The sequence below is a fragment of the Centroberyx gerrardi genome, chromosome 22, assembly GCF_048128805.1.
Source record: "Centroberyx gerrardi isolate f3 chromosome 22, fCenGer3.hap1.cur.20231027, whole genome shotgun sequence".
In the NCBI taxonomy this organism is placed as follows: domain Eukaryota; kingdom Metazoa; phylum Chordata; class Actinopteri; order Beryciformes; family Berycidae; genus Centroberyx; species Centroberyx gerrardi.
Window position 1 is genome coordinate 19113382 of NC_136018.1, and position 19479 is coordinate 19132860.

Below are 19479 nucleotides of genomic sequence, written 5' to 3' on the forward strand. Positions count from 1 at the left end.
TTGGCTACGCAGAGCCGTGATAAAGCTTTGACAGATCCTGTTATTTTGAATAAGATCCAGGGCTCGCAGCTTGAATAGTTATCATATGCTTTAGTCAGGGACTGAAAGGAAAAGTTTCCTCTCCCGGTGACTTTTAAGCTTTCGGAATAAGAAAAGTTTGACCCAGCTCGCTCAACTTATCCATCATATTCGGTAAAAGATGATGAATTACTAATAGCGCGGTGAGAGTGGCCCTCGCTTTCACATGGAAGTGTAACTGTCAGGGCAGAAAGCACACACTTTGACTTTTAAAGCACTTCTGCCATTGCTTTAGCACCTGGTTTTACGTCAGCAGGTACATAACAAATCCATTCCCGCTGCTCTGTTGCCTGTCTTCTGCGCAAGCCGATGAGCTAGCGCCATTCCTGCTAATGGAGAAATGAAGAAAACAAGTCTTTCTTTCTTTATTTCAAAACTCCACGTAACTCAAAATATGCATCAACGGTGCTTGAATCAGATTTTTATAATTTATTTGATGGTTTTCTAGTGCAAGACAAACATATTAGCATGCATCTCACATCGTATGTAAGGTGTACACAGCATAGATAGTAAAATCCACAAGTCCAACAAGAACAGACAAACAAGTACAAAGATCAGGGAGAATAAAGATAAAAACGTGAATAAAAAGTGGAAAAAAACAAAACAAAGAAGCGAAAAAAGCAGGGGATTAGCCACAAGCAGAAAGCGTTAGCATGGAGTGTTAGCCAACGATCTACCGGGTTTGGTGTCTATATTCGCATGACTTCAAACTTGTGAACTTGGTGCTTTCCTTTAAGCGGGTAGAGAAAATGAATGACGAACATTGATTTGAAGGGTTATTTTGAAGGGATTCATTTGCTGCATCATTTTATCTGCTTTTTTTATTTACTGTTTTTAAAAAAAAAAAAAAGAATTGCTGCGTGAAATGTCAGTGGTGAGAATGGTGCCACCGCGTTGCTGTATTGCCTCATTTTGAAGTCTTCTCAGTCTCCCATGCTTTCACCTGTAATCAGGTGGCACTCATACAGGTAGACACACACACACACATTGTGCTTTCTGTCATACACAAGCATGCATAACACACTCTACCCCTTTCTCTCCCCTATAAAACAACCCCATGTCAAACATCTTCCACTCCGAAGCACTTTATAGGAAATGCGTTTCCAGCTGTGACTTGTTTGGATGTGGCAGCCACTTCTAGGCTGACAGACAGACAGACAGACTGACATTCAGTGCTTTATCTCAGCGCTGTTATTGAAGGCTAATCTAACTGGCGGTTTGAGGATGACACATCCGGGGGTTGAGGAGGTGGAGAGACGATGATCTCTCACCGTCCTCAGCTGAACCCGCTTTTTTATTTTCCCGACCGCTTTTCTCTTCACTCTCTCCATCTCTCTCTCTCTCACATAACAATAGCACGCATTGTGAGCAACAGGGCGGACCGGAAAACACAAAGAAAAAAGAAAAAAGAAAGAAAACAGATAGCTAAATCTTCCGTACTGCGCTCTTAGTAGCTTGACATGCATTCATTAGGGAGAAACTCTGTCTGACACACCAGACAGCGGCGGGGAGCGGTGTGTAATTTTCAAAAAGAAACATAGACTTAAAAGTACGGCATGCACACACACACACACACACACACACTCATATACCCAAGCACATATGCAGTGCTCACACACACATAATAGGGGTATGCCTTCAGTGTCTCTTTGCCTTTTTCTATTGAGTTCGATATTGACTCTCCTCTAAGTCTATTCTGATGCCTCTCATGCTCTCTCTGTTGCTGGGCTGCAGGAGCTTATGAAGCGTGTGTGTGTGTGTGTGTGCGCGCGTGCGTGCGTGTGCGTGCACTTGAAAGGTTTTGGCGGAAAGGAAAGAAAAGGTGACAAAAGAGAGCACGGCGCATTTGTTACAGTGTATCCGGCATTCTGCTTACTCGGCAAACGCCACGTGATGGATTTTTAGTAAATGTTAAAAGAGCAGGGGCCACAGACTGATTCCTCTGGCACGCTCAAAAGGCTTTCTCACATGGTTATTTGCATTCATTTCATCCGCGGGCTGTGAAGTGCATATTATATTGTGTCGCATAGGCGGCTGTGTATGTGTGTGTGTGTGTGTGTGTGTGTGGCGGCTGGCAGCGAGAGGGATCACGCACTGTTTAAGCCTCTTCTGTCGGGGGGGATGTTTTTTAGACGCCACATTCATCAGTGCAGAAAAGAGCAGTGCTATTTTTTCCCAAAAGGGCAGGTGTATACCTTATAGCGAAGGTACGCTAGGTAAACATATCGCTGTCGTCGGGCGAAAACCTCGTATCTTCAGAATGTCAGCTAAACAGCCTTGTTTGTGGCGTGACGATCATACGTTTTGCAGTTTATCCACCTGGTTGTGAAAGGTCATAGAGCTTTTTCAACCCATAGAGGAGCATGTAATCCTTCAGCTGGAGTTAAAATACGAAAATCAACAAAATTGGAGTTACGAGATTTTCTCCTGATGACGATATTCAAGCCTCTATATAGGGCAAAACACATGTATGTTCACACTTTGGCGTACCGCTGTGTGTATGAGTCATGCACACACTCTCACACACGGCAAAGGACAGACCATTAGCACAAGACGAAGTTACCTGTGCCGGCCGCCTCCATTATTTTTACCAATCTCTCCCGTGTCACTCCGGCGCCCCAAACCAACACAACATTGACATTTCCCCCTGATCCCTTGTTGACTGTTAGGAATTCAAAAAGAGCACCCAGAGCTATGAATCAAATGTCAGACGTGGCACTGCGGTGGAAACCATATCAATATCTGATGATGTATGGCCGGCCGCGGGGCCTTTAGCCACAGCAGCACCCATAGACATGACACAGAGGCCGGGCCGCGCTCAGTCACCAGCAGAGGCATGGCCGGTGGATAAATGACTCTCTCAGCGCTGTATGTACTCACCACACTGGGGAAAAAAACCTCCATCAAGTCATAGTCGTAAAATCTTAAAACAAGCAAAACAAATGGAAAATTCTGCCAATGGGGTGAGACAATTCCACTTGTTTCCAGTGCAGATTCACTTTTTTCAAGAATGTCCTAGAAAAAAGTGTCAGTACCTTGAAACAAGGCCAGATGAGGCAGCTCACTCCACTAGTATCAGGGAGAAGTCTTGAAACAAGTTGATTTGCATGGGAGACAAGTGAACTTATCTCACCCCATTGGCAGATTTTTTCACTTGATTTGAGAGAAAAAAGATTTTAAACTCAATATTAGATGAAGCAACGTGTTAAAAAGCTATTTTTTTGCAGTGCAGAACTTCCATATGTAATCAGTGCCGTGGTAGTGTAGCGAAACATGTTGTCATTTCCGTTGTGCTATAGCCTAAACTTTGCTCTGATGCTGTTTTGACTAAACACACAATCATAAGGCTACAGTACATTAATCCTGGCGTTATATGCTGTGGAGTTGGCTGTTGCATTGGGAAGCGTCTGAAAACACTAGTGCTTCCCCCCTCGTCCTCGTCTCTAATCTCCTCGCTGAAGCAGAAAGGCGGCGCTTGGCAACAAGATGCTCTCGGCCGCCGCTCAAAGGGCGGCGCCGGTGGGGCTTTTGAAGTCTCGCTGATTGCCGGGGTCGAGACCGCCGGAAGAGCCGCCGCCGTATCTTCAAGAGCAGCAGAGACGGAGGAGCGGCCGGCCGCCCAGACACAGTCGCCACCCCGTCGGAGGGAGCCATCAGCAGCGCTTCACAGGAGCCGTTTGAATGGCTCCGGCTCTTTCAACACATGAAAGGCGATGCTAGATCCCGCCGTCCTCGCAGATGTTTTAAAGCCGCCGCCGCCGCTCTCCCCGCGTGTCGAAACAGCAAACGATGTTTTGTTGCCGTTATTATTTCATAGGCTCTCCAAATGTTACGGTCCTCTCTGACAGGAATGAAATATTAACTGATTTGAGACAGAACTCCTCTGTTGTTGAAGAGATTGACAGCAGGTTCAGACCGATATATCTGCTTACCGATGTATCATGCCGGTGTTTTGACTTTTATTGAATATCGGCCAGTCAGTGTCGCTATGATGGAGGTTCCTCCCTGACCACAGCTAGTGAATATCATTTCATTATGATTGTTATTTTTATATCAGATGTCTGACCAGAGAAATCATTCCAGTGTGCTGTGGGAGGATTTTACTCAATAGTCTGTAAAACCTGCAATGGAATCTGCCTCACCCACCTGAAAGAATTTCATCATTCTGGGTTTCAGTGGAGAGTTTTATTGTCCCATGATGGTCTAAATGCTGTTTCAGAGGCTTTTCCACCTGAAAACTCTGGAAGAAGCACTGAATACTTTTTTGGGAATTTTCGGGCATGAAAATGGTCAAAATGAAAGATATTGAAAGTCTGTAAAGAATCTCAGCTACTGGCAGCTTCAGTCCAATCCAAATTGTTGATATCGTCATATTGGTCCAATCCTAGCCATCGTTGTGAGGTCTTCGGGATACGTGTGGATTTGGTCCGATCTTGAAAATGAGTCATGTAAAAGTCATGTACACAGTAAATTCTCCAGTATTGATTTTTCAGTGGCAGTTATTATGACTTAAGTGTTGATTTGAGGGTCGTTGAGAGCTGATATGGCTTCTGGAGCGGCTGTTCCAAACTATTAAAAGTCTTAAAACACTTCTAGAAACACTGGCATAGCGTTGATTTTTAACACTAATGATTTTGCTGTATAGGAATCTAGTAACTGCTACTACAGTATATCGTATCTGAGATGCCACTGCGTCCACAAATGGCTTTCCCTTCTTCTGCGAAGGGATCACAAATGTGTGTTTCCCTTAGCCTCGCTTTCTCTCTCTCTCTCTGTGTCTCTCTGCTGAATCACGGGCAGATTAATGGGAGTCGTGTGAAAAGCCCTCTGGGGCCTTTGGAGTGGCGAACCTCCCACCCTCCTCCTCCTCCTCCCCCTCCTCCATCCCCTCCCTCAGTCAACGAGATGATAAACTCTTGTTAAATCCTCGTGGCTGACCCTTTCATTTGCTCCTCTGCCTTGATCCGGCCTCTTTTCCTCGTGGCCTCCTCCTCTCCTCTCCCTCTCTCTCTCTCTCTCCGTCTCTCTCGGGGGTAGGTCATGTTATCTTTTCGCAGGAGTCCCTCTGCTGGCCTTCGGTGCATAATGTATAAAGCCGACCGGTGTGTGTTTTACACCGCGCCTGACATTATTAAGTCGTTTCAGGCATATCGCTGCTTTTATCTCCACCAGGGAGGTTAATCAGAGGGGATTGATACCGCGAACGACTTAGACGCGCTCCAACTGCTGTCGCCCTGAACCTCTTTTTTTTTTTTTTTTTTTCTTCCCTTTCTATCATTTCCCATTTCTCTGGCATGTGCATATTTTAAAGGGAGACCCAGGAATAGGGTGTTAGTTATGTCTTTTTTCAGTGTGAACTCTCTAGTAAAGCAGAAGTGGCATAAAAATAATCTTTAAAAGGTATTTCTCCAGAAATGCCAGGGGGTTCAGGGGCATGATGCTCCCCCATGGAGACATTTTTGGAAAATTTGCTTTTAAAAACTCATTTCTGGTGAGTTTGGTACAGTGACATATTACATACCCTTTCAAGGGAGAAAATACAATTTACTGTGCTTGATTATTATGTAATATAATCTAAAAATTACACATATAAAATTAAATGTAATATGAAATTCAACAAGTCTGAAATGTCAAATCGAACCCTACCAAAGTAGTTTTTTGGTTTAGCAAGATAGTTTCTATTTTGATTTTCCAGAACCTAAAAAAATGTTTAAAGATTATGTCACTCGGTTTATACAAAATAGCTAGTGTTGGTAATGAGTAATTGAAATTTTCATTTTCATCCACAAGTTGCACTGTTCTTTCAATAAGAATCAATGTAGTCGGTTTATTAATAGTTCAATTCAGACCAAAAGTGATCACACAGTTAACAGTGTGAAAATTAGACAAGCGACATACATGTAGGCCTGGGTTTAACATTGTGTTTACAGTCCTGTCCTAATAGTTGCTTCTCAATGCAGTTTAGCTGGTTTTTTCATCTAGAGAGCTCCAGACGTTTTATCTGCACACTTTGGATAAGAGAAGGAGACAATTGTCTTTTGATTTTATAGAGAGGATGAAAACATTCATGTGGCCTTAAATGCTCACTGCTGACCAATGTAAGCTTTTGGAAGAGAGGTTAGGCGTTTTTACCAGGTTTGAACAGTAATTGCTAATGTCAACAAGCTAGCCAAGTAGCCTAATATTATCGTTTTCTCCGTAGAAGAGATGAAGGCAGCCGATCAGCCAGGGAGCCAGAGAGCTGAGATCACATTCAAATAAACTAATCGTTAACCAGATCTATATGTTATCGCCACAGATGCACCATGGGACTTGTTCTTCATGCTGACTCGCACTCCTGCCTCTCATCCCTGACATTACCCAGGAATATTTCTCATGCCTGAGGCTGCGGTTCAACATTTTCCCCCCTCTGGCTAACGGTCTGGTTTTAAAACCTGGAGCGGAATCAGTGACGGCTCAGTGGAACGCAGGCCGCCGTCTCTGGTGAACCGCGCAGGGAAGCGTCCAGAGGGGGCGGGCGGGGGGCTGGGGGGGGGGGTGTGTGATGAAGGTTATTCGGGGACATGGCAAGCGAGGTTTCCAGGTTACAACCGCGCCGAACGCAGGCCCCCACAGATGGGCCGGGCCCCGATAGCGGCTGTGTTGTCGTAACTGGCTGCATTTTGTTTGATCAGATGAGGAGAATTTAGACTGATAATGAGTTTTAGAGGCGCTCCCGCTCAACATCTGCGGTTGGTGGTTATGATTCAGTGGCTTCGGTTCATTTTGGCCCGGTTAGTCAAGTTTCATTTCCCGAATTAATGTTTGGATTTAGGCTAAGAGCGTTAGCAGCTTTGAGCAGATGTAACCAATCAGGGGACTTTTGACGGGAACTGTGGCCAAAGTTTGAGTTGGACCATTTCATTGTAGATTCACATTATGGAATCACAATCGGTGTGAGCAGTAGAGTAATGGTGATTTACTGATGTCACACCTGGTTATCTCCATTTACACCCGGTTTTCTAAGCTGGACATAAAATAAAAAACGCATGTTCTCATTATTTGTAGAGATAAAAATGTCTATCCTGATACCTGACATGCCCTTTTCTCCCCGTTACATTCTGAAATGTCTGAAGCTTCTTCTAACGCTTCTCTGTGATCCGGTCCAGACGCCATGTGACAAGCTGACAAAGGCTCCGGCTGCACTTGTCACTTCGACACCATTTCTGAGATCAGATTCTAAAACTTTGGATCGTACGAGATCACATCGCTGTATGTCGACACTTGGCCTGGAAACGTCTGTTACGCCTCTCCTGTGGCTGTACATATTTAAACTTGCGTCTGCTTTTCTTTTTCCCTCACTCCCTCGCCATCTCTTTACATTGCCTGTATGCAAAATGCGGCTGGGTTGAACGAAGAATTCCGATTACAGTGTGAGCTTGAACACTTCCATACCTGGATACAAAGATCTGGTAGAAATGTGAGCAAAATCAGGTTCTTGTATGTCCAGACCTGTCAATGTGCCCTGGTGTGATCGGATGGTAGAAGTTGTGGAGCCAACAGACGTCACCTTCCAAGATTTCTCCTCACAGTCTTTCATGGTTCCTCACTCAGGAAGCGGCCCATAGGGAGAGAAAGAGCGAGAGATAATGATCCACTTCTATGTTTAGCGTCATCACCAGGAAGTGATGTCCTTGGTCTTGTGGATGAGGAAACCATTCTTGTGGTAGCTCATCCTTGACTCTGATTCTTACCACATGCACCAGGCCTATGGTCTTGGTTTCCAACCTTTTCGAGACTAATGAGGAAGCTCGGCTTGAGCTCTGCTTTGCTGCTGGAAACCCGCGGCGCGACATCCCGTCTCTCCCCCTCGCCGACGCCGGGGAAACAAGGTGGGGCGAGCTCTGGAAAAGCCAGATCAATTGCTCAATCTCTGTCGCTCGCTGTCTCTCTTTCTGCTCCTTCATCTGCCTTTGTTCTCGCTCGGTAACATCAAGCATGTGGTTTGAAAGGGGGGAGGAAAAAAAAAATCTTTTTGTGATGATGACGGCCGCATGGCACAGCCAGGCTGCCTGATCTGACTGACAAGGCCCCGCTGTTCAGGCTAAAAGCTTGACACACACACACACACACAAACACACACACTGAGAGAAATCTGTTCCACGGGCTGCAGGGCCATCTGGCCATAGCACAGGAAAAGGTTGGACGTAGTTGGAGGCGAGGTGCTGGAGCGTTGCGCCGTACTCTCCAAATTTGTACACAGTTCATCTTCTCTGGCCCGCGCTTTGTTGTTGTCACATGACGCCAGGCCTTCTCTCGTTGCCGGCGAGGGGGCGAGACAACGGAGCGACCGGCGACGGAAGATCCAAGAAACGAGCGGCGACGTATCGGTGCTTCTTTCCTCCGGCGATAAAGATCTGGAGGAGAGCGAGAGAGCGACGAGAGGGAGCGGGGAGCGATTCCGGAGTGAGAGCAATGTTATGTGTCACATGGAGAACAAACAAGAGGGAAATCTGTCTCGCCGCAAGGAGTCTGGCTCTTTGAGAATCTAAAAAGCCCCCAGAGGCAAGGCTTCCACCAAATGAATAGATATCCACTTTCAAAAGGCTCACGCGTGGCGGCAGGCGAGGGACTGGGAGAGAGAGACGGAGAGAGAGAGAGAGAGGGAGAGAGGGAGGGGAAGATATCGAGGCAGAGGGCAGACGCTATTAAAACTCGGGAGAATGAATTGTTAAATACCTCTATAAAGAAATATAAGACATGGCCCCGTTTTTATGCAGCCGGGGCCGCTCTGCAGGCGGGTGATAAGGTGGTAGCGGCGGCGGTGGGTTGTAGTGTGTGTGAGTGTGTGTGTGTGTGTGTGTGTGTGTTTTGAGGAGGGTGGGGTTAAATCAAACCCCCCACCCCGCCCCTCTCTTGCTCCGAACATGAGCATCAATGTTCACGGAAGAATGACACATTGGACACCCACAGTGGACATGGCTGCTCCTGTTGAACATTTCACCCAGTTAACTGAATTTGGATGTGTAGAATCATATGAGATTGTCATGGAAAGCCTTAAAATAAAGGTAATCAGTCATGAATTTGCAGTGTTCAGTCACTCAGTTGCCAGTTTCCTTCATCATTTCCCTATGGGGCCTTCAACGCCTCCCCTACATAATATTCCCCTGCACAGTAGATTATACCGTTTACCAGTTCTTCATTCTGTCTGGTCCTGCAACACACACACACACACACACACACACATACATACACACACACTGTCACCCCCCCCCCCCCCCACAGACATGCACAGAGGTCAGGCATCAGCGGAGAAAATTTCCCCGTTGACATTTTGTGTTTCTGGCACAATATTGACTTCAGAGGGAAGGCATCAGGAGAATTGTTGGTGACATTCCACATTACCTTGGAGATAGACGGCGAACTGTTTACGTGTACAAGGAGTTTTGGGGAGGTGGGGGGAGGGTGGACTGATAAAAATGCAGGAAAAATGAGCAGAACAGGCCAGAAATGCATTGGAGATCTTTATCATTTTTTTTTGCACTTTCTGTGCTTTTCTCATTTTCACTACCAGTCCCATACTAATGTTGTTTTCTTTAGGAAAGCTTTTCTTAAAGTTGCGCTATGCAATTTTCGCACATTGGCACCACCAAATTGCAGCAAGAGGTAACTGTTTGAAAGACTTAAATACCCAGAAATCGTGTAATGTGATGTAAATAAACTGCGTTCAGGAGACAGTTTTTGCGCTTCAGTTTTAATTCGACAAGTGTACATACCCAACACCAGAATTTAATTTAGGGAAATAGAGCGACTATACGAGGTCTCAGTAAGTGGGGATGGGACATTCTTCTCTAATGCAGCCCCGCTTCATAATTTACACTGATAAGACGGAGGTATTATTACATGAAAAAAGGACGAACAGGGACAGCCAGTACAAAGCAGGGCTGTTTTACTGCTTTGCACTGGCTGTTCTTCCTTTTTTGAAGTATTTTTGCCTTGGGAGCCCAGTCCTCTTTCCACTTTTGCCCTTATATTATGACATGAAAATCTTGCCTAGTGCCGCTTTAAATATTTCTAAACAGATGCATCATGAATGCACAGGTTATCACAACGCTGTCCAAATCTTATTCAAACAAGTTCTTCAATTACAGTACTAATGTATCCCACTTTTTACATACTCACTGCACTGTTGCTCCATCCCCAAGAGGCCAAGAGGAATAGTTTGGGGAATCCAGCGGTATAAATGCAGGAAAGACACAACGGCCGCCTGCTTTCCACTTGAGCGACTTACCTGCAACGCATTCCAACCGGAGCTTACATCGGTTACCTTAAATAGATTTTGAAACCCCCCCCCCAAAAAAAAATCCCAGATGCAGCTAGCGGGGCAGCATTAACCTTGTTGCTCATCCAAGAGGAAGCCAGCCAGCCAGCCAGGCGCACGCTTGGCCCTCCTCTCGCTGTGCGGCAGGTCGCCGCGATGTTCCGTCTGACTGTGGAGCGAGGTCCTTGGCCCCGTTTTTCTGCCACATTAGGCCCACACTGAAGGTGGCACTGAGCTCGCCCGCTAAACAGAGGGAGAGAGAGAGGAGAGTGTGTGTGTGTGTGTGTTATTATCTGAGTGTCAAGAGAAAGGGACAGGAGAATGGGAAAACAAGTGAGAGAGAATGCAAATACTGACAGATGTTTAAGCTGATGCGGTAAACGGAGAAAGAGGACGGGGCTTATTTGTCGATAGCTCTTTTCTTTTTGTGTCAGACGGGTGTTGTGGGTGGATTATGTTGTTTCCCCACTCCGGCTGACAGGATGAGGAAATGATAGGCTCTGACTCACTGTTGGCTTCCGAGTCCTGGCACATCACTGCCCTCTATCACAAAACAGACTGAGAGAAAGAGAGGGAGAGAGACTTGACGAAGGGGGAGGAGGAGGAAGACGAGGAGGAGGAGGGATGGAGATGGAAAGGAGAGAGGGCGAAAGGGGCGAAGGGAAGGGGAGAGGGTGGAGAGAAGGGGGAGGAATGAAAAGCCATGAGCGGAGTCGGAAGAGTTGCATCGAAAGAGACGGGAAGGGAAAGAGGAAGTGAGGGAGAGAGGTGAAGGGGAAGAGAGGAAAGAGGACGAGAGAGTGCGAGGAAAGAACAAAGGAGGGGAGGGGCAGAGAGCTGGGCAGTGTGCCAGGGTCTATTCCACCTTTGCTCTCCAGGCCTTTCTCAGCTGCCACCTTCTCTCACCTCTGTAATGTCATCAATAAAAGGCCTTTAAGAGGGATGGAGGACTTGACTCTGGGTTCAGATTGTGACCGACACCGGCTGACGCTGCCAAGCCAAGCAGGGTTCTGTTAGAATTAATTGGATGTCACTTTCAGGTACAAGGGACAAGGCAGATTTTTGCACGTTTTTGTAACTCTTGCTTTAGCTCCGCCTGAAGGATTACACGCTCCTCTATGGGTTGAGGAACTTCTGCAGCGCTTGGGCTGATCAAACCCTTTCAGAACCCAATGGATGAACTAAGAAATACATTGTCATCAAGCTAAGACTAAGGCTATTTGTCTTCCTGAAAAGTTGACATTGTGGAGATACGAGGTTTCCACCCGATGGCGACAAAATGGAAATTCATCAGTCGATACGATATTAAACACAGATGATCCATCCTCAAAAGCATTACTGTTCTTAAAGAGTAACTAAACCCCAAACCCAAATCTGTGTAACATCTAATGGTAAAAAGCATGCTACTGAAATTACCATCTGCTATTGGCTGATCTTTGGTACCAGGTGATGTCACCACCTGTTGTACTCTATAGAAGGTGACATCACCTGGCACCAAAGATCAGCCAATAGCAGATGGTAATTTCAGTAGCATGCTTTTTACCATTAGATGTCAGACTTGACACACATTTGGTGAAGCCTGACACCTAATGGTGAAAAATAGGGTACTTGAACAGCCCATCTGCTATTGGCTGGTCTTTGTGCCAGGTGATGTCACCCTCTATAGAGTACAACAGGTGGTGACATCACCTGGCACAAAGACCAATCAATAGCAGATGGGCAGTTCAGTACCCTACTTTTCACCATTAGGTGTCAGGCTTCACCAAAGATTTGGGTGGGGTTTAGTTTCTCTTTGAAGTGATAATCAGTGTCAGATTCCGTCAGTTTTTCTTGAGCATTGAGATCAATGCTTTGGTGTTTGTTAGGCACTGGCCCAACAAACTGTATTAATAAAGACACTCAATGTAGACTGTGGCTTGTTATATCTCTTCTATCTTTTTATGTTTATTCTCAACAAAGCACTGTTGTTGCTTTTGACTGTTGATGTTTAGAACAGCAAATGTAAAAGCTTTCATGAACTGGGTATAGGTTGAATCACTATTGTACGGTCTCAGTTGGTGATAGAGAGTAGCAGAACAGACAGTTATATGAAAATGTTGTAGATTATTACTTTAAGACAGTGGTTAGCTTCCATAATATTCCACAACATGCCTCACTTTCATTCAAGCAATCATTTTGTCAGATGAGGTGTCACTTTTTGAAAAAATCTAGGCCTATTATGAATGCACCAGTCCAGACCAGTACAGTTTAGTTTCATCAGCGTTGTGGACTTTTGACATACTAGACTGCCATGCCACATCAGGTGAGCTTTCCTGATGCATTCAGGCTGCCAGAGACCTACGTCATTCTCGCTTGTTACCTGCCATACAGCTGTGAGGAGCAGATAGCTGTGAGCACCTTGGGGGACTCCTGAAATAAAGCGACGCCACGCTGATGTGCGTTGGAAGTGCCAACGCTTATTTAGTGTGTTTTAGTGTCTTCTCACCATCTCACCTTTACCTCACCTGTCGCCTGAACTGTAACACTGTAAATGCGGTTCACTCTTTGGCATGCAAATGAGTCTGAATTCAGTCCCACTGTGGAGTATGAACACATGCCTACTGCTGTCATAGCTGCTGAAAACACTGTTTCTCTATTCTATTTTCAAAAAACCCTGCAGGCTAGCACTAGTGTCACAGCAGCCACACATGCACCAACACACACTGTTACACGCACACACACGCACATGCACCACCCACCACCACCACAAGCTGTGAGCACCCCGAACACCGGTTCCAACTGTGAGAGAATTTCACAGCCCCGACGAGGGCTATAAAGTGCAATATGCTCGCTAATTCAGTTGCTCTCTCTCTCTCCCGCCCCCCTCCTCCCTCTCCCTCTCTCTCTCTCTCTCTCCATCTCACTCGCTCTATGCGTCCGTCATCGTGGCATCTGTTAACGTCCTCTTAGCTATCAGGGGGCTCAATCTGTCCAAAAGGCCCACTGGCTGCCACTCTGTCGCCCTCTCCTCATGATCCATTGACGCTCCGCTGTTGGGACGAGGGCCACTTGGAGACTAAGCCCATGATTACCACTAGAATAAAGAGCATTAAGGGTGAGGAGGGGTGTGAAAGCGATGCGCGTGGCTTGGCAACATCTGCTGAACAGTGTGGGACTGATGGGTGACCGGTGAGCAGTGCCGGTTTGGATGGAGGGACGGATGGAGCGATGTGTACTGTAGGTGGGATAAATGAATGGAAGGACAGAGGGGGGAGGAGATGAGTATTCCCCATCCCAAGTAGATATATTGTAAGCTTGCATCCTAAGTTTTGACTGACTAAATAAGATGATCATCTACTTCTCAGGGGAAACTTTGCAGCAGCAGGGAAGCCACCGCTGCTGGGTGAATGTATAGGGAGCAGTAAAGAGGGATGCAGGGAAAGAAGGATGAGACGAGGCAGAGGGAGTGTTGAATAGTTGGCAGGGGGGGATGGATGGAGGGAATGATGGCGGGGTGAAAAGGAGAGGAGAAAGATGAAGAGCCGGTCAGAGGCTATGATATATATCTGTGGGGCACATCAACAAGTACCGATAAATGAGTCCTGCCTATTCATTAAGGTGCGTTGGACAAATGGTTTGAAGTAGGGAAAAAATCTGTTTTCCCTTTTTGGTGGTACAGATTAGGACTGGTAGGTAGGCTGATTTTAAGCTATAACAGTATGAATCCACATAAAGGTATGCATTTTCATGATTGATGTTGTCAATAACAATTGTATTATTTGATTCAATAAGGATGGCACATCACAGAATACTTTTTTTACACATATTGTTAAATATCATTATACTGTCAAAAACTGACAGAAAATGACCATAATATGATATTTTGGCTACTTCAGCCAGTCCTGTGCAGAGTCATCCTGTTGTTTGGTTTTTTGTGTGTGTATTTATTTTGAATTGTGGATTGAATTCTAATTAAACAATATAATGATATATTGTATGCATGCATTCATTCATGTGATTATTTAATCATCCGAAGTTCATTTCAACTGCTCAATCACTCACCTTTGACTGGCCATGTGCTGAACTGTAAGCCGGGTCCTTGACAGTTAACATCATGGCATAAATTATCCTAAAAGTTTTTGCTCAACTTTGTTCAACTTTCCCATTAGGTGATGAGAACATAGACACCAACATCATCCATGTGTCCCCAGTAGATCATTGGCTCTGGAGCTCCATGCTAACACTTTAGCAGACACTATGTTGAGTGATAGTAGGCGATTAGCATTATCTCAAAAGTGAGAAAATGAGAACTTGTAGCAGCTCTAAAGCTAAATGGTAAATACTTTTAAATGATTTGTGGCTAAGTCTGGCAGGTTTGTGTAGGAGATTGGTAAATTTTACGCGAAACATGAAAAAAATTAGAAAAATAGTGTGCAGGACTACTTTACCTGTTTCCATAGGAAGTCAATGTGGTGGTTGATGGGAGGCTGTGTGCAGCTAAACACTGCACAGTGGATGAATACGTGGTTGCTCACCTGAAATAGTTGCAAAAATAAACCTGGCTAGATCAGCTATATTGTGTTAATATTTCATTTTTAAAATGTATGAGACTACAGACCATATATTAAAAACCACTAACAACTTTTTATCATTAAAAGGTCAGTCTTCTTACTTTGAATAATGCTAGTCGCCCACTATCACTCAACATAGTGTCTGCTAAAGTGTTAGCATGGAGCTCCAGAGCCAAAGATCTACTGGGGACACATGGATGATTTTGGTGTCTATGTTCTCGTCACTTAACAAGTAAGTTGACCAGCGGGACAATCTCCCAAAAACTGGGTATAATCCTTTAACAGTTTAGAAAAATGGAATATACACGTCAGTCTCCATGGATTGTGTAACCAGTGGAAATTAAGGGAGCGCTTGTGTTTTTCAGGACTTTGCCGATTCAATATTCCACTTGGTGAGGGAGAAGTACCGGTCGCTGGTGGGCGGCTGCAGTCCCGCGCACGCTCGACACAAATCCCTGGCAGGCATCGTAATGACCCGAGGTATGGCAAATTTCATTGACTTTTATATATCACTGTGAATTATTGAAGTGGTGCAATATGGAGTGTGAGGTGGGGAGGGGGAGGGACGGGGGGAGGGAGGTAAAGAGAGTCAGAGAGAGAGCGGGAAATGGGAAGGGGAAAGAATCCTAGATTGAGAGAGAAATGATAAATCGAGGGGAGGGAGGGAGGGGAGAGAGGGAAGGAAGGAAAACAGAGAGGGAGAGATATGCCACTCCATGCCGTACCTTGCGCTCCTGCGGGAGAGTATATACCCTCCTGATGAATTATTGACTATGCCGAATCTCTGAGGAGAATGAGACATGGTAGTAAGTGTCAGTCATCCCGCTGCATGCTGGACTCGCCGTGCTCAGGCGGCTTTGACAGGAGTTCCAGATGCCACATTGGGAATCTTAACTAGATCAGCTTAAAACTTAATCTGAAACCTGACTGAGTGACACGCTGAAGGAACAGCCACGGGAGGGGGTTCACACTGCGGCTCTGCTCCAGCATGAAGAGCATGAAACAGTCAGGCATTACTGGAGATTGTATTGGTTTATGCTCATTGCTGATGTGTGTCGATGTTATATGTATATATATATATATATATATATATATATATCAGGTGGTAATGGCAAATAGACACACACACAGACATGCACACATTGACAGAGGCACATACAAATGGGCGACCATGCATGTATACATGAGCTCACACTTATACACACACATACACACACAAACATACACTGGCCCATGCATATAGGTGCTCACACATACATATATGTATGTATGTATGAGCACACACACACTCACTCACACACACACACACACACACACACAGACCCACTTGTGTAAATGTGCATAAGCACACATTTACACATACACATATGTATGAGCGCACACACACACATACAGACACTGACACATGCATACATATACAAAACGTGCAGCGGCCACAATCATACACTCATATACACTTGCAAATGTGCATACTCTCTCTCTCTCTCTCTCTCTCTCTCTCTCTCTCTCTCTCTCTCTCTCTCTCTCTCTCTCTCACTCACACACACACACACACACACACACACACAGGTGCTGACACATACACATACGCATACATATAGAAAACGTGCACATACTCACATGTACACACACAAGCGGCCACAAACATGCACTCACACACACACACACACATATACACCTGCAAATGTGCACACACTCTCACACCCACACACACAGGCCCACACATATGGGCACTGATACATGCATATATATACAAAACGTGCACACAAGCGCCCACAAATATACACTTACACACACACACCTGCAAATGTACACACACTCTGACACCCACACACTCTCACACACACATGAGCGTTATCTCCCTGTGTGGCTGCAGGCTGTGGGGGAGCAGGGGTCAGTGAGGAGGGATTGGTATCTCTGCTGTCTTTGGAGAGCAGCAGCTCATCAATTTAGACTTCAGTGAGACGGGCGCTCGCCCTGACCTAATCCAATCCCTCTCCTCTCCTCTGCCTCCCAGTAATTGCTTCTGTTTGTTTATTAATAGCAGGCGTTATCTTCAAAGATCCAGACATAGGGCTGCCCAAGTATTCACAGTGTGGCGGCAGTGGCCGGCACCCATGCAGTCAGACACCAAACTTGACAGGAACACTGGGGAGTCCTGTTCTGTTCTCCCTCTCTCTCTCTCCCTCTCTCTCTTTGTCTCTCTCTGCCTCAGGAATATTAATCGGGGTCCGGCTTTGAACCGGAGACAGACAGCGACCCCCTCCCCGCCCCACCGCCCCTCGTCCCGTCGAGACAGTTTAGCCCCAACCTGGGCGAGATTAGCCTCACCGCCAGGCTGAGAGTTGTGAGGCGGACGCCAAAGCAAACCGCCCGGCGCACGCTGTCAGATGGCGTGGAAAATCTCATTTGAATCGATCTGCGATAGCGTCGGGCGTCTGGAGATGGTAAACAGCGTTCAGATGTGCTCAGAGACATGAAGAATCAGGAGCGGCCGTGTGACAAAACGCCAAAGAGCTCCGCGTTTTTTTTTTTTTATTCGTTCGAAGTTTTCTTGCGAGGCTGCTTTATTGAGAGCGGGGAGAAATACCACAGGGACTCAAAGGAAGAGATGAGAGCGAAAAGGGTTTCAAACAAGTTGATTACAAATGACGGTTAAGCTATGGTTCTTAGTCTGGATATCCGTTTTTCAAAGAGGGATTTTCCTTTACTCTTTATCTGTTTTTTTCCGGGGCCCGCCACAAAAATTTCGACGTTCAATAATCACATCCGGCGACAAAACCGCTCGCTAAGAGAGAAAAAATTATCAGAGATGTGTGCTGCGGCAGAAAGAGATTTGAGAGCTTCAGTAGCATTTCACAAAGACAACCTTATATGTTCAGAGCTGCTTGACTGTTAAAGCTAATAAACATTCAACAGGGTGCATTCTCTACTCTTGCCAAGTTGTTTTTTGGGTTTTTTGTTTTTTTTTGATAGTGCAGAGCATTTTCAGAGATTTTCTGCGATTCAAACGACGCACATCGGATGACATCCGCTTAAAGTATACATGAAACGTTTTATTATTCAGCTAAATGGCATATAAATGAGTTGACGAAAGGTTGACCTTGGGAGCTCATTCTGCTTCAAGAAAAAAAAACGTTTTAATGTCGGCTTTATGGTGCTCAGATATAATGAGTCGCTTATCAGGAAACATATTCCTCACTGTTTTATAACCATAAAGAACAAAGAAATGCAGGTAATAGATTTGCAGCGAGGTTGTCTTGTGTAATTATAGATCATTGTAAAGTTCATGGTCATGCCATTTTCATAGATCCTCTGTTTGAAATATGAATCAGGCTCCCTCACAATGATTCCTTATGATGATTGCCAGATAAAAGTGCTCGCACCAATTGGTCTTTGAAGATGAAAATCACTTGCTTACATGCTTGTTGGCTATTTTTTTCAGTTTTATCCCTAATGTCTCCTAGATATTTGCTTCAGTTGATCATCGGTCTTCTGGATTGGCTACACCAGATGTTATACAACCTTGTATTTGGTTCAGGACTCTCTGTGTTTCCTTGGCTTTCTTCTTCTTCTTCTACATTATTCATTACTCATCACTCATTTCAAAAGCTCTATTGTTACTTTACTTATTCATTCCCTGGGAGCAGTAATTTGTTACACTATTACTTTACCGTTACACCCCTAAAATTGTGGATTGCATGGGATGGAAGTGGGCTATCACTCTTGGATAATTCAACTTTATTCTGATATTTAGAGGGGCTGACAATCAAATGAACCACTTATTTGTTTTATTGGTAACTGTAGTACGATTATTGAAATTGAAATAGCAACTTGTTACACTACCTGTTACTGGGAAAAGGAGTAATTTTACTAAATAACACATTACCGTCCAATGCTGGCCCTGCATATGGAGAGTATTGATTTGAATGAACCTCGCTCCCTTGAGGACAGCCTCTGAACCCCACACTACACCACACTCTGCTCTCCCAGGAAGGGACCAGTCCCTTGACTCGGCAGCCAGGCCCCCCCTTAAGCGAAATGTAAATTCAGGTGAGGCCGTCTCAACAAATGGCGTAAATGACTGGCTCCCACACTGCTGCAGCGCTGTGTAATGTAGTGTGATGTGGCCTGGTGGCAAGAGGCCATTTTGCCAACATGCAGACAGAGCGTTGTGGGGTGGAAGTAATGCCCCATTAGCCTTAGAGCAGAAATGCAGAGGGGATGCATATACAGTAGCTGTTTGATAAATGTGTTGACTTACATTCTGACTAAATCTAGATAGATAGATAGATAGATAGATAGATAGATGTATAGATAGATACATACATAGATAGATACATACATACATTATTAGGCAAAGATAGATAGTTATACTAAGAATATTAGTAAATGCATTAAAATATGAGATATAAATTAGATACAAAGAGAGCCATATGAAGACTATTTCAAATATCTTTTCATTTCAGTCCCCATCTTTTTGTAGCTGATCTTTGGAAATGACAAAAATGTGTGACAGCATAGGCCAATGCATGGGAGGTCTTTGTAAAT

The 19479-nt window shown here is 45.1% G+C and overlaps 1 protein-coding gene across 1 annotated transcript in view; it reads left to right on the forward strand.

Moving 5' to 3' along the window:
* adarb2 (adenosine deaminase RNA specific B2 (inactive)) overlaps nucleotides 1-19479 on the forward strand; it is a 145144-nt gene that overhangs the window by 102318 nt on the left and 23347 nt on the right. Inside the window, exon 4 of the mRNA XM_071896930.2 lies at nucleotides 15294-15408. Coding sequence (XP_071753031.2) covers nucleotides 15294-15408 — 115 coding nt within the window. The remainder of the gene's footprint in view (nucleotides 1-15293; nucleotides 15409-19479) is intronic.